The sequence below is a fragment of the Acanthisitta chloris genome, unplaced genomic scaffold (genome assembly GCF_000695815.1).
Source record: "Acanthisitta chloris isolate BGI_N310 unplaced genomic scaffold, ASM69581v1 scaffold14614, whole genome shotgun sequence".
In the NCBI taxonomy this organism is placed as follows: domain Eukaryota; kingdom Metazoa; phylum Chordata; class Aves; order Passeriformes; family Acanthisittidae; genus Acanthisitta; species Acanthisitta chloris.
Genome location: NW_008669955.1, coordinates 12,165 through 24,063, shown reverse-complemented (window position 1 = coordinate 24,063; position 11,899 = coordinate 12,165). Strand labels below are relative to the sequence as shown.

At 47.8% G+C, this 11,899-nt stretch overlaps 1 protein-coding gene across 1 annotated transcript in view; it reads left to right on the top strand.

Moving 5' to 3' along the window:
• The first annotated feature begins 42 nt into the window (after nt 1–42).
• BRD8 (bromodomain containing 8) overlaps nt 43–11,899 on the top strand; it is a 15,143-nt gene continuing 3,286 nt past the window's right edge. Inside the window, exons 1-16 of the mRNA XM_009073513.1 lie at nt 43–133; nt 965–1,034; nt 1,971–2,020; nt 2,868–2,990; nt 3,147–3,227; nt 3,649–3,713; nt 4,293–4,429; nt 6,288–6,432; nt 7,559–7,768; nt 8,142–8,422; nt 8,920–9,375; nt 9,722–9,815; nt 10,024–10,070; nt 10,421–10,635; nt 10,931–11,023; nt 11,214–11,282. Of these exons, the coding sequence (XP_009071761.1) occupies nt 111–133; nt 965–1,034; nt 1,971–2,020; nt 2,868–2,990; nt 3,147–3,227; nt 3,649–3,713; nt 4,293–4,429; nt 6,288–6,432; nt 7,559–7,768; nt 8,142–8,422; nt 8,920–9,375; nt 9,722–9,815; nt 10,024–10,070; nt 10,421–10,635; nt 10,931–11,023; nt 11,214–11,282 (2,159 nt within the window). The 5' untranslated portion in view covers nt 43–110. The remainder of the gene's footprint in view (nt 134–964; nt 1,035–1,970; nt 2,021–2,867; nt 2,991–3,146; nt 3,228–3,648; nt 3,714–4,292; nt 4,430–6,287; nt 6,433–7,558; nt 7,769–8,141; nt 8,423–8,919; nt 9,376–9,721; nt 9,816–10,023; nt 10,071–10,420; nt 10,636–10,930; nt 11,024–11,213; nt 11,283–11,899) is intronic.

Sequence of the window (11,899 nt, the reverse complement as noted above, 5' to 3'; positions counted from 1 at the left end):
GCGGGTTCGAGTCCTGCGGTCCTGCCCGTCCCGCAGAGCACAAGCTGCTGAGCGCCGGCCCCACCGAGCCCTGGTCCATCCGCGAGAAGCTCTGCCTGGCCTCCTCCGTCATGCGCAGCGGCGACCAGAACTGGTACGGAGCGGGGAGCGAGGGGTGCCCGGGACAGAGCGCGGGGCTGGACTGTGCCCGGGTGTCACGCTGCTACAAAGATGGGCTGTTAAACACGGGTTAGAGTTGTGCCTGGACAGGCTTTTTGCTTCTTTATAACTGCTGTGTAAAAGCAGAGGTGTGTCAATCAAAGGGGGACAAGAGAGATGGAGAGGAACTTTTGGCGAGGGCCTGGAGTAATAGGCCAAAGGGGAGTGGCTTCACACTGACAGTAGGTTAAGGTTAGATATTAGGAAGAAATTTTTCCATATGAAGGTGATGAGACACTGGCATAGGTTGCCCAGAGAAGCCGTGGCTGCCCCATCCTTGGAAGTGTTCCAGGCCGGGTTGGATGGATCTCTGAGCAGCCTAGGCTAATGGAAGGTGTCCCTGGCCATGGTACGGGGTGAAATGAGATGGTCTTTAAGGTTCCTTCTAACCCGAACCATTCTGAGATTCTGTGTTCATAAAATGGATGAGATGAATTGTGGCCACGAGGATATTTGATGACAGATTCCTATAGCACTGGACCTGTAGCTCTGTTCTGCTGCCTTTTTCCCCTCTCTAAAGGGTTTTATGGAAGTATAATCATGTCAGCAGAAGCTACAAACTTGCTCTTCATAGCAGTGAAGCAGGCAAATATTTTTGAGTCTTGTACTTCATACTTTAATAATTCCCAAACATAACAGCTCCTTGCCAAGTTTATTGTATTTTGGGGGGTTATTCAATGATGTCAAGACAGATCATCATCTTTTCTGTGCATGTTGCTTGGGGAAGAAAGTAAGTTGATGGTGAATTGCCGTTTCTCTCCCTCAGGGTCTCAGTCAGCAGAGCCATCAAGCCTTTTGCAGAGCCAGGACGTCCACCTGACTGGTTTTCCCAGAAGGTAGGATGCTGACATTGGAATGTTGGAAAGAAATCAGTTCTGCAAGGAATATGTAAGGCAGCTGCCTAAAAGAAAGTATTTATTGTCTTAAAAACAGATAGCAAAATCAGTTTTGAAAAAGTCAGTTTTATTTCAGACATTAAATAGTATTTTTCTGTTTGTGAAATTAAACTTGAACTTACTGTAATGTTGGATAAAGTTAAGAAAAGGATATGGATGGTCAAAGACATGAAATAAGTTTCTTCTTAAGGTATAGCAAAGTCAAGTAAGGTAAAATCCTTGATATAAAAAATGAGTGACAGGAATACAACAGATCTCTGCACAATCAGAATTGCCACGTTGAGGATGAATAAGGGTTAGTTGTTCGGTGCTTTGTCCAGTAGATGATTTAGAGGCTGTTAAATAAGATTAACAGGAGGCAGGTTCAAGGCAAACCTGAAGAGATTCTTCACCAGGCATGTGATTACCCTGTGGAATTTCTTGCCCCAGGAGTTTGTGGTTGCCCATGGAGTTTAGTGAGTCCTGCTGAGACTTTTATTGTATGAGGGACAGAAAGAGATTAAGAACCTGAAGGGAGGAGAAGTTTTTATGTTGCTTATTCTGTCTGTTGGGCAGTGAAATTGGCCTTGATGTAATGTTATTTTGTCTTTTTCAGTTAAATGTTTTTGTTCAGTTGGAAACATTTCAGCTGCAGTTTTTGCTTGCTTTGATTTCTGAATTGTTAGTTGGGAGCATCCTGTTCTTTGGCTTTGTTTTTGCTTCCTTATTGTGAGCTGCACTGAATTACAGCCATGGGGGAAACTGTGGAGAAAACTGAGATCTGTTCACCACATTAGGCCTCTGAAAAAGTAGGAGTGAGTGCCCTGTGGACTTTGTTGATGGGTGTTACTCAAGCTGAGTCTTCAGTGTCCTCTGACTTCCTTTGTTTCCTCTTAGCACTGTGCATCTCAGTACTCAGAGCTCTTGGAGACCACGGAAACCCCTAAGTGAGTACAAAGCCTGACCCAAGCACAGTCTGCAGCAATTTGGGTGGGACTCCTGGATTCTTACAGCAGAGTCCTTGTTACTGTTACCTTCCTTTCTTCCTCAGCCAACTCCTCCCAGAAGGAGTGTGCAGGAATGAGGACATTCAGCTGTGAGAGCTGTTGAGGGTGGACAGTGGGATCAGGGTGGGACAGATGAGGGAGATAACAAGTATTTGACTGGAATAAAACACTCACTGTTAGTTTTACAGATCAGAAGCTTTACACATAAAATTCTCATTGAGAACAAGGTAGAAAGGATATCAGCAGTGAGAAGAGGAAATGTTATCTGTCTGTGTTTGGCAGTGGTTTCTTACAGTTTCCTTAGCAATGCTCTCACTGCAGCTTTGTGGGCTCAGATATTTATTGCTCCTAGTTCCAGGCATTTTGTTTGGGGGTTTCACATCAAATTAACTTAAAGGTGGGATGTTTAAAAGTAGCATTTGTGATAGTCTTCACACTAGAGTTGTAAAATCAAAGGACTTGGTAGAATTAGTAAGTTAAAAAAATAGATGTTTCTTCAGGGGTAGTAAGAATCTTCTCTGAAGTGGAATGATTGATTGTTTTCAGGTTGAGAATTCTCAGTGGGTTTTCATCTTTGACCTGTTCCTGAAGCATTTAGCACTGGGTATATTAGATAACATTTTCAGAAGAGACTGAACATTGTGCTGCCCAGTATCATTTAAGGGAACTGGAGGAAGTTTATTCTTTGTGCATGTGTGTGTGTCAGGAATGACAGGCATTTATGAAAGGGGAGCTGTGGTTTGCTGTGCTTTGTGTCTGAACTGGGGTATTTGCTTCTGTTCTCTAGGAGAAAACGTGGTGAGAAGGGAGAAGTTGTGGAAACTGTGGAAGACGTTATTGTGAGGAAACTGACTGCAGAACGAGTTGAGGAGTTGAAGAAGATTATTAAAGAAACACAGGAAAAATACAGGTATGTGGCAGAGGCTTTCAGCTGTACCTGTGCCAAGCTGTGGCACAGCTGAGTGTCCTGTCCTGGAAGAGCTGTCTGAATGGAATGGTGATTGGGGTGAAAATGCTGCTTAAGGTGTCCTGTTGAGTGATCAGTAAGAAGCTTTTCTGATTACAGGCAACTGAAGAAGGATGCAGAGCTGATCCAGGCTGGACACATGGATAACAGACTGGAGGAGCTGTGCAATGAGATTATGATGTGTGTTATTTAATTATTTCCACATTGTGCTTTCTTACGAGATTGTAGTTTCCTGATACTGTCAGGCACCACTTGCTCCACATGCTTTGGGTGAAGGGAAATGGGGCAGTGGGGCAGGTGCTTGGGCATCTGAGGGGAGACTTAGCTTAGTCTGGGGGATACAGTGTTTGGAGTTGCTTAGTAAAGAGCTTGGTGATGGCTTGCAGCATCATGCTTGCTCACCTGGAAGTGGAATTTCCTGTCCAGTGTGGAATTCTCTGGCTCTGCTTCCCTCCTCAGGGGAACTGAGCCTGAGTCCATCCACAGGAGCAGCTCAGTGTTGTCTGGAGATAATAGGGTGGGGGTCAGTAAGCTGATTGTGATGGAAGAACTAATGGGAACTGAGACACTCTGTGACAGCAGCTTTTGGTTTGGTACACAGAAAGAAAAAGATGGAGGAGGAGGAGGCAGAAGTCAAGAGGAAGGCTACGGATGCTGCTTATCAGGGTAAGCTGGAATGTGCTGACTTCCCTTTGCTCAGAAAGAGATGCACATATTCATAAAAGCATTTGGAAAAGACTTGTTAGACTTGTGGGAGGAATTCCATGACCCTAGAGTTGGAGAGAAAGGTATATTCTCTTCCCAGCACTATATTTGTAACAGGGCCAAATGCAGAGGCTCCTGAGAAAGGAAATAGAGGAGGTGTCTTTAAGGGGCTGCAGGATTAGCAAGAAGCTCTGTGGTAGAATGTCAGGCTTTTCACCCCTCTGGCTTTCCCTATAGCTTCACTGGTGTCTGAAGATCAGAAGCACTTATTCTGAATGTTTAATTCCTGTATAGCTGTTTGGGCAGTTAATTCACTTAACCTGTGGGTGGTGGGAGGTGGTGAATACTTAAGAGCTAGAGAAACCTGAAATGGGAGTGCATTACCCAAAGCTATTTGGGAGCTGAGCCTAGTGGGATGCAAGAAATTGCTGCAGTATAAATCATTTCCTTAAGGTTCTTCAGGATTAAGGCAGAGGTAACTCCCAAGGACAGTCCAGGATGGAATCACAGAATCTCACTTTTGTTTCTGCTCTCCTCCAGCTCGTCAGGCCATTAAGAATCCTCCACGCAGACTGACCGGAGTGATGGTTCGCTCCCCCGCCGGCTCCACCTCCCCTGGGGGGGAGTATGCCCTGGGAGATCTGTCCCAGCCTGCTGGGGATGAGGCCAGTCCAGGGGTAAGGATCCTTATCTGGCTAGGAGGGAAGGAGCAGCTTGGGACATGGGGCTGTGCATCCATCCCAGAGAAGGGGCCTGGGGAGAAGCCCTTGCCTTGCTTTGCGGACCTGCGGCTGCCGTAGTGCTGTAGTGTGGTTGGTGCACAGTGCTGAGATCTGTGTCCCCTCCCATGTCTCTGGTGATCCAGTGCCTGAATCAAAAGCTGTGTAGGGGCCTCAGTGGGTTGGCCAGGCAGTCTGCTGTGAGTGCCTGGGAAATGGCACTGCAGGGCAGGGAAAGGGTCCAAACACGTGCGTGGAGTAGGTGCAGCGAGTGAATGCAGTAGGTGTCTGTGGTGTGCTGGATCAGTGCTCTTGGGGGAAGCAGCAAGCGGGGCTGGTCCGTGTGGTGGAGTGTGGCTTTGAACAGTGTGGTTTTTCTCTTTCTCAGGTCACGCCAGGGACATTGCCCAGCACCCCAGTTGCCTCCTTCATTGGAATCCCTGACACCCCTCCAGGCTCTGCTCCCCTGGATGCCCCCATGACCCCAGTCACTGATGATTCACCCCAGAAAAAGATGCTAGGACAAAAAGCAACTCCGCCTCCTTCCCCTCTGCTCTCAGAGCTGCTGAAGAAGGGCAGTCTCCTGCCCACAAGCCCCAGGCTGGTATGGAGCTCTCTGCTCATATATGCAAGCACACAAACAATTTGCTCCAGACTCTCCCACTGAAAAAGGGGGAGCTGCAAAGGCTTCTTAAAAACGTGCAGTTTTGTCAGAGTCCCAACAGAAGCGATATCTGAGAGATATAATTACCCCTGTGAGCCACAGAGGTGGGAGCCTTTCCCAGCAGGACTGCAGGGATCATTCAGCACAGAGGATTGACTGTCTCCCCTCAGTCATAAGGAGCTGGAGTTGCAGGCTATGGTAGAGGAAATTGTTCTCCTCAGCGGAGAGAGCTCGTTAGTCAGCACCATCCCCTCAGCCTCCATGGAGGTGTTCTTGGTGATTTCTTTGGGCTCACAGTTCTATACATCTTTGCAGGGAGTTGTCTTTCAGTATTTGTAATGTGTCTTAGCATAAGAGTAGAGAATCCTTTAATGGGGTTTATGATGATATTGAAGTGCTTCAGTTTTCTCCTAGTTGTGTAGACAAGTCTTAAAACCACTGCGATGAGAACCCACTTGTGATATTAGTGACACTGGAAAGGAGATGCTGACACTGAAAACAGCAGCTACCAGCCTGCCTGTGGCATGGATTCCCTGTGTTAGTGCTTGTGTGATGGAGTAGGTGTGTTGCTGTTGACTTTTTTGTTTGTAGTCGTCAGATTTAGAGTGTTTTCTATTTGTTAGCTGGAGTGGATGTTCTGTGGGTTCTCTGTTTGCAGGATGCAATGTAACATAAGGTGGAACAGGGAAAGGTAATGGCTGTGGAAGTCTGGGTGCTCTTTGTAGGAGCAGGACTTGGTTTACATCTGTTTCAAGGTCCATCATAGGTTCACTGTGTGACCTTGATAGAGTTACTCTCCATCTTGGTGCTTCTTCGGCTCAAAAGAAGGGATATTTCCATGCCATCTCAGGTGGTAGAGAAACTTGTGTGTGTAAAGGACTGTGAGGTCCTTGAACAGAGGAACTAAGGTAAAGCAATGATGTATTTGGCCTAACCTCAAAGGAAGGTGGCACTGAAGCAGAGCAACTAGTTTCAGGCTCTCATGTTGTGCACTTGAATGTGGGGCCTCAGGCAGGGACTAGCCTGGATGAAAAGTGCCAAAGAAATGCTGAGACAGCAAATGCTGGACCTATCCATGGAGGTGCACATCTGGCAGAGAATCACTGATGTGGTGGTGTCTCCGGGAACTTCAGTCTCGTCCTCCTTTGACAGGTCGGTGAAAACGAAATGGCAGTGGCTTCTGGTCACATGAACAGCTCAGGAGTGCTGCTGGAGGTAGGAAGTGTCCTTCCAGTGCTGCACAGTGGGGAAATGCAGTCGGCACCTGGTGCTGTCCCTGCATCTCCTGCTGCTTCAGGTAACTCTGACCTCTCCTTACACACTTCTCCCTTATGATGTACCTTCAGACTGTTCTGTGAATTCTCTTTGGAGAAGGATGAAGGACATCTAGCCTGGCTGGTCTGGGGGCTTCTTCATGAGTTATATTCCTATTTCTGTTCCTCTCACCCCTACTTTAAGAAGACCCCAATCCTCACAGAAGAAAAGAGTGACTGAAACAATTAGACTTCATTCAATCTTGATCCAGGCAGTCTAGATTTTGGGTTTGATGCTGGCTAATAACAGGCATTTTTGTGTAAAAATAGAGTGTTTGTTGACAGAGCTGGGGGAAAATGGTCTAATGTCTAATTCCTAGTGTGTCAAACTCAGCTCCCTGTGGATCTGGAGAACTCATGTGCCTTCCCTCTGCTGTAGCTCAGTGCTCTGTTGAGTTAGACCACAGAGGGCTGTGAGCTCCAGAGTGGGGGTGAGAGTAACAGTGCAAGACTCTTTGCATTGGGCTTTTCAAAACAACCTGCCTAAGGTGAAGTTTATTCTCAGCTCCTGCTCACCAGTGGTTTAATCCCAATATCTGCAACTGGGGATTTATGTCATTCATTCATACAGAATTCCATACAAGTAATCTCCCTTTCCTTATCCATGTTTGTTCTTTTAAGTCCTGTTAATTTGGTCCAGACAGTTCAGTAAATTCAGACTGGAAGTTCCAGCTGAGATGAGTGGCAACCTTTGATGTAAGAAAAATTCCCCAGGAAAAACCTGCAAAGAGATCCCCTCAGCTCCCTCCCAGCTCCTGTGATGACTGTTTGTCTTGGCTTACCTTGTGTGGCTCTCTCAGCACTGTTTTCCAGATTCCCCATATTTGTATTGGGATGAGCCTTTGGAAGGGCATCTCTGTGCATGTGTGGCTTAGTCTGTCCAGCCCTTGTGTTCCATAGCTGCATGATTCTGCCTCAGACTGCAAACACAGAGGTGTCATGTGGATTTCGTGCAGGTTCTCTGTACAGCTTGTGGGACTGTTTATAGGTATCTCTCAGTGTCTTTTCCCAGAAGAAGCCACCAGACAGTGAAGAGCCCAGTGGTGGCTTTGTGGACTTGAGTGGTGGCTGCTTCTTGCTCATGTGCTTTTCCCTTCTACTCTCTGTTAGGTGCTCCTACGCTTTCCCGGCTTTTAGAAGCTGGTCCTGCACAGTTCACCTCACCTCTTGCTTCCTTCTCCGCTGTTGCCAGCGAATCTCCAGCTAAACTCCTGCCACCCCCAGTAGAGCCTGTGTCCCAGGCAACTATTGTCATGATGCCCACGCTGTCAGCACCATCCGTTGTGCCACCAGCTGCAGCTCCAGAAAGCGTAGCCACAGGTGCGTTCCTGAACTACGCACTTCCTGCTGGAAGGCAGAACTTCCCGTGGGATCAGCACCTGGCAAGCTCTCAGCTGGGCTTTTAGCACCCCAGATTCACCATCCTGATAGTTGTGGTTGGGGTCTGGATGGTTTCAGACAGGGTGTGCTGGGTGGGGCGCTGGTGGTTTGCTGGATTGTGGTTGAAGGGTTGGAATCTCACTCGGTGTCTCCTGTGGGAAAGCAAATCCGTATTTGGCTTTATATATCTCAGTGTCGTGGGTGGGCCTGGGATACTTGTGGTTGGTGTGTGATCTCACCTGCTGCAATGTTTGTTTCTGTGGGCTGGGCTTCTCCAGCTTGCCCTCTGACTGTCCCTCTCACCTCTGTGCAGTGAGCCAGCCAGAAGCCTGTGTTTCCATGGAGGCAGTGTCAGATTCCCATACTGTGACAGTGTCCATGGACAGCAGCGAAATATCCATGATCATTGATTCCATCAAGAAAGAGTGCTTGGGTTCTGGGGCTGGCAGCACTGCAGGGTCTTCCAAAGATCACTGCATGGATGGGAAAGAAGATCTGGATTTGGCTGAGAAGATGGATATTGCAGTGTCCTACACAGGGGAAGAGCTGGACTTCGACACAGTGGGAAATATTATCGCTATCATTGAGGACAAGGTAAATGTGCCAAGCAGAGTGTCAATGCCCTTTGCTCCATATTCAGTTGAGTTTATCTCACATGATTGCTGTTCACCAATTTTGTTAGTTTAAACAAGCAGGAAATAACTACTCCAAACTGCACATTCTCCCCATCAATAGGAAGTGACCCTGTAACACCACTGCTGCCAGTCTGACAGGTTCAGCCTGGGGCTCCTCCTCAGCGTGCAGAAAGAAATCTCTCTCTTCTTCATGGTGGGTAGGGTTTGGGTCACATCTCTGGCAGACAGATAAGTGCTGCTCACAGCATACCCTCCACTAGTGCCATATGCCTGAAACTGTAGTTCCACAGGAGACTTCACAGGGAGTGGTAAAAATCTGGCTGTGAAAGGCAACTTTGTAAACCAAGTACTGTGTGTTTTCCACAGTTGTCTCAGTACCAATAACATGAACTGTTAAACTTTAATCCCTTTTCTGACCTTGGCGTGCACTGCTGTGTGTTTGTTTTGACAATGAAGGTGGATGACCACCCTGAGGTCCTGGATGCAGCAGTGGTTGAAGCTGCTCTGTCTTCTTTCTGCGAAGATACTGATGACCCTCAGACCCTTCCTGGCCCCTGGGAACACTCAATTCGTCAGGAGCATGAGAAACAGGCCCAGATACCCCAAGTGTCTGTGACTGTGAAGCAGGAGAGACTGGAGTGTGAGGAGCCAGAGGCAAAGGGAATTCGAGACCTAATGGGCATTGGCGAGCTGGGATCAGAAATAAAGACAGAACCTGCAGAGCAGGAGCAGAGTCAGCTGGGCCCTGAGGAGACCGTACCAGCAGCTGCAAGAGGGTCAGAAACACCAGAGCTTAGAAGTCAACAGATAGAAGAAGATCAAAGAGCAGCTGTAACAGCAGGAGAGACTTCTGAAATCGAGATGGAGTCGTCCAAAGGAGAAGATGCAGTGCTTAATCCAGTGAAGACAGAGGTATGTGAGCAGAGAGGCTGTCTGGAACTGGTGTGGGGAAAGAAAGGAGCAGTTGTGGCAGGTAGGACAGAAGTTTAGAGGAAGGATGACTGCTGGGTTGAAGGTGACCCTTCAATGGATGTGACTGACTGTCTTCCTGGGAGTCAAGCAGCTGCTGTGCAGAGCAGCTCTGCGTTAGGCAGTACCTTGGTGTATCTCCCCCCACCCATGTGCAGAATTGCTGCTGGGAAGGTGCTCAGTGACCCTCATTGCCTTGAGTTAGGTTAGGGTGAGTGAGATGTGCCCACACCTTCACTGAAGTAAGCTGACACAAACATCTAGATTTGTGCATTTCTCTTCCCTCCAGACCCCACCTGATGATGATTCATCCCCTCCACAAGTCCCAAATGTGAGTGAAGACTCCTCACAGGCTGATGTTCAGCACAAATTTGAGCTGTCAGGTAACTTAATTCAGCTAGGAAATCTTTTACATGCAACATTATTAGCTGGATAGTTGTTAGTGATCTGGTTCAGGTTTTTTGGGGAGGAGGGAGAAAAGACGTGTAGGAACAGTGGTGATTACTGCAGGACAGTAGGCATTGGTGCAGGAGCTTTTGTAGGAAAAACTACTTTGGAGAGTCAACCTTTCTGCATTTCTTCCCTTCACAGAGTCAATGAAGGAAGAGGCCCAAGCCCTGTTTAGGAGTCAGATGAAGGTAATTCTCAGTTGGTTATAGTCATCTTGAGTTTATTAGCAACATCTCACTGCTGCTGCTGCTTCTTGGCTCCCATTTGCTGAAAGCAAAGCTTGTGTTCAACTTTCTGCACAGAGAAGCAGTGTGCAGCTGGAGCTAAAGGGGAGATTGCTTCAGGCTGTAAAGCTGTGTATGTGCTTTGGGTCTGTGGGGGAAGGCAGGCAGGCTGCAGTGACTGGGATGTGGTGGAAATGCCTGGACAATTGTCACATCAACAAGAACATCACTTTGCTCACTGAACCATAGTTGCTGTGGCGGCTCGGAGTCACTGCTGTAACTGGCTGTGCAGGCTCATGGGCTCTGTGTTTCAGGATGGGCAGGGTGAGGAGGATGATGAGGACGGTGCCAGTGAGGCTGCCAGTCTGGAGGAGCCCAAGGAAGAGGATCAGGGTGAGGGATATCTGTCAGAGATGGATAATGAACCCCCCGTGAGCGAGAGCGACGACGGCTTCAGCGTCCACAACGCGCCTCTGCAGTCCCACGCGCTCGCCGACTCCATCCCCAGCAGCCCAGCCTCCTCGCAGTTGTGAGTGTCAGGGAAGCCTTTGGGCACACAGATCCCACTCTGGTTTGTGCAGGGAGTGTAGGATTCTCATTCCTATTGTGTTGAGTGGGTCCAGAGGGGGAATTTGTTGATGGTTTGTCTGGTTCTTGCTTAAAAATGCAAGTGTGCAGACAGCACCCTGGTACAAGCTCCCACTTTTTCCTTTCTATCTTTGGCATGGATTAGCATAAGCATGCCGAAGGCAAAATGAAGCATGAGTTCTGTGCTCTGAGGCAGTGTGCAGACTGCTGAAGGAAGTCTGGTCTTCCCTTTCCAGCTCAGTGTGCAGTGAGGACCAGGAAGCGATACAGGCCCAGAAGATCTGGAAGAAAGCCATCATGCTAGTTTGGAGAGCAGCAGCTAATCACAGGTGAGTTTGATGTGTAGAATTAATCACTTCATTCTGCCAAGACAAGTCTCCACTCCCCCATCTCAGAAGCTTATCTCTCTCGGTACCGGGAGATGATGAATCATATTGTTACAGACAAATAAACAGGAGAACATGAAACAAATGTTCACCAGCAGGGATGGGACACTCAGTGGACTCTTTCTCCCTGCAGGTATGCCAATGTTTTCCTCCAGCCTGTAACTGATGATATAGCACCAGGCTACCACAGCATTGTGCAGAGGTGAGTCTCACAGTCGTTTCTCATTAGAACTTCACGTATTTGCATATATGTGTAGGGATTTCTGGCAGGAACTATGTAGGTTTTGCCTGCCATGCAGACTGCAATACTTGGTAAATGATTTTTCCTCTGATATGACTCAGTGAGAAGCAGATTTCCCCAGGAAAAAGGTCATCTTCAGTAACAGGCACATGTCTGTACACAGCCCTGACTTTCAGTGAAGTACACTGACTTACACACAACATTTTTATCACTAAGGTGATCTGTAGCTGATCCGTTTCTTCCAGTTTCTGTCCAAGGGTAGGATTTAACCTTTGAAATTCCTAAGAATTGTCTTCTTTAATCAGCATCTTTACTGTCCCAGATGCGTGGATTTTCTGGAAGAATTACCAGAATCCCCCTGCTAGCTCCCAAAACCTCTCCTAAACAGTTCAGTGGCTGCTTAGATCTCCTTCAGTGATACCTTGAGCCATCTCTTGGGCTCTTGTTGCCATTCCAGGTATCTGCTGGACACCTCATCTCTTCTGACCCAGGCCTTGGTGCTCAGGAGTACAGCCTGTGTGGGGGAGAACCTGTTCAGCTAAATTAAATGGACACTAACTAGACATGTCACAGACCCA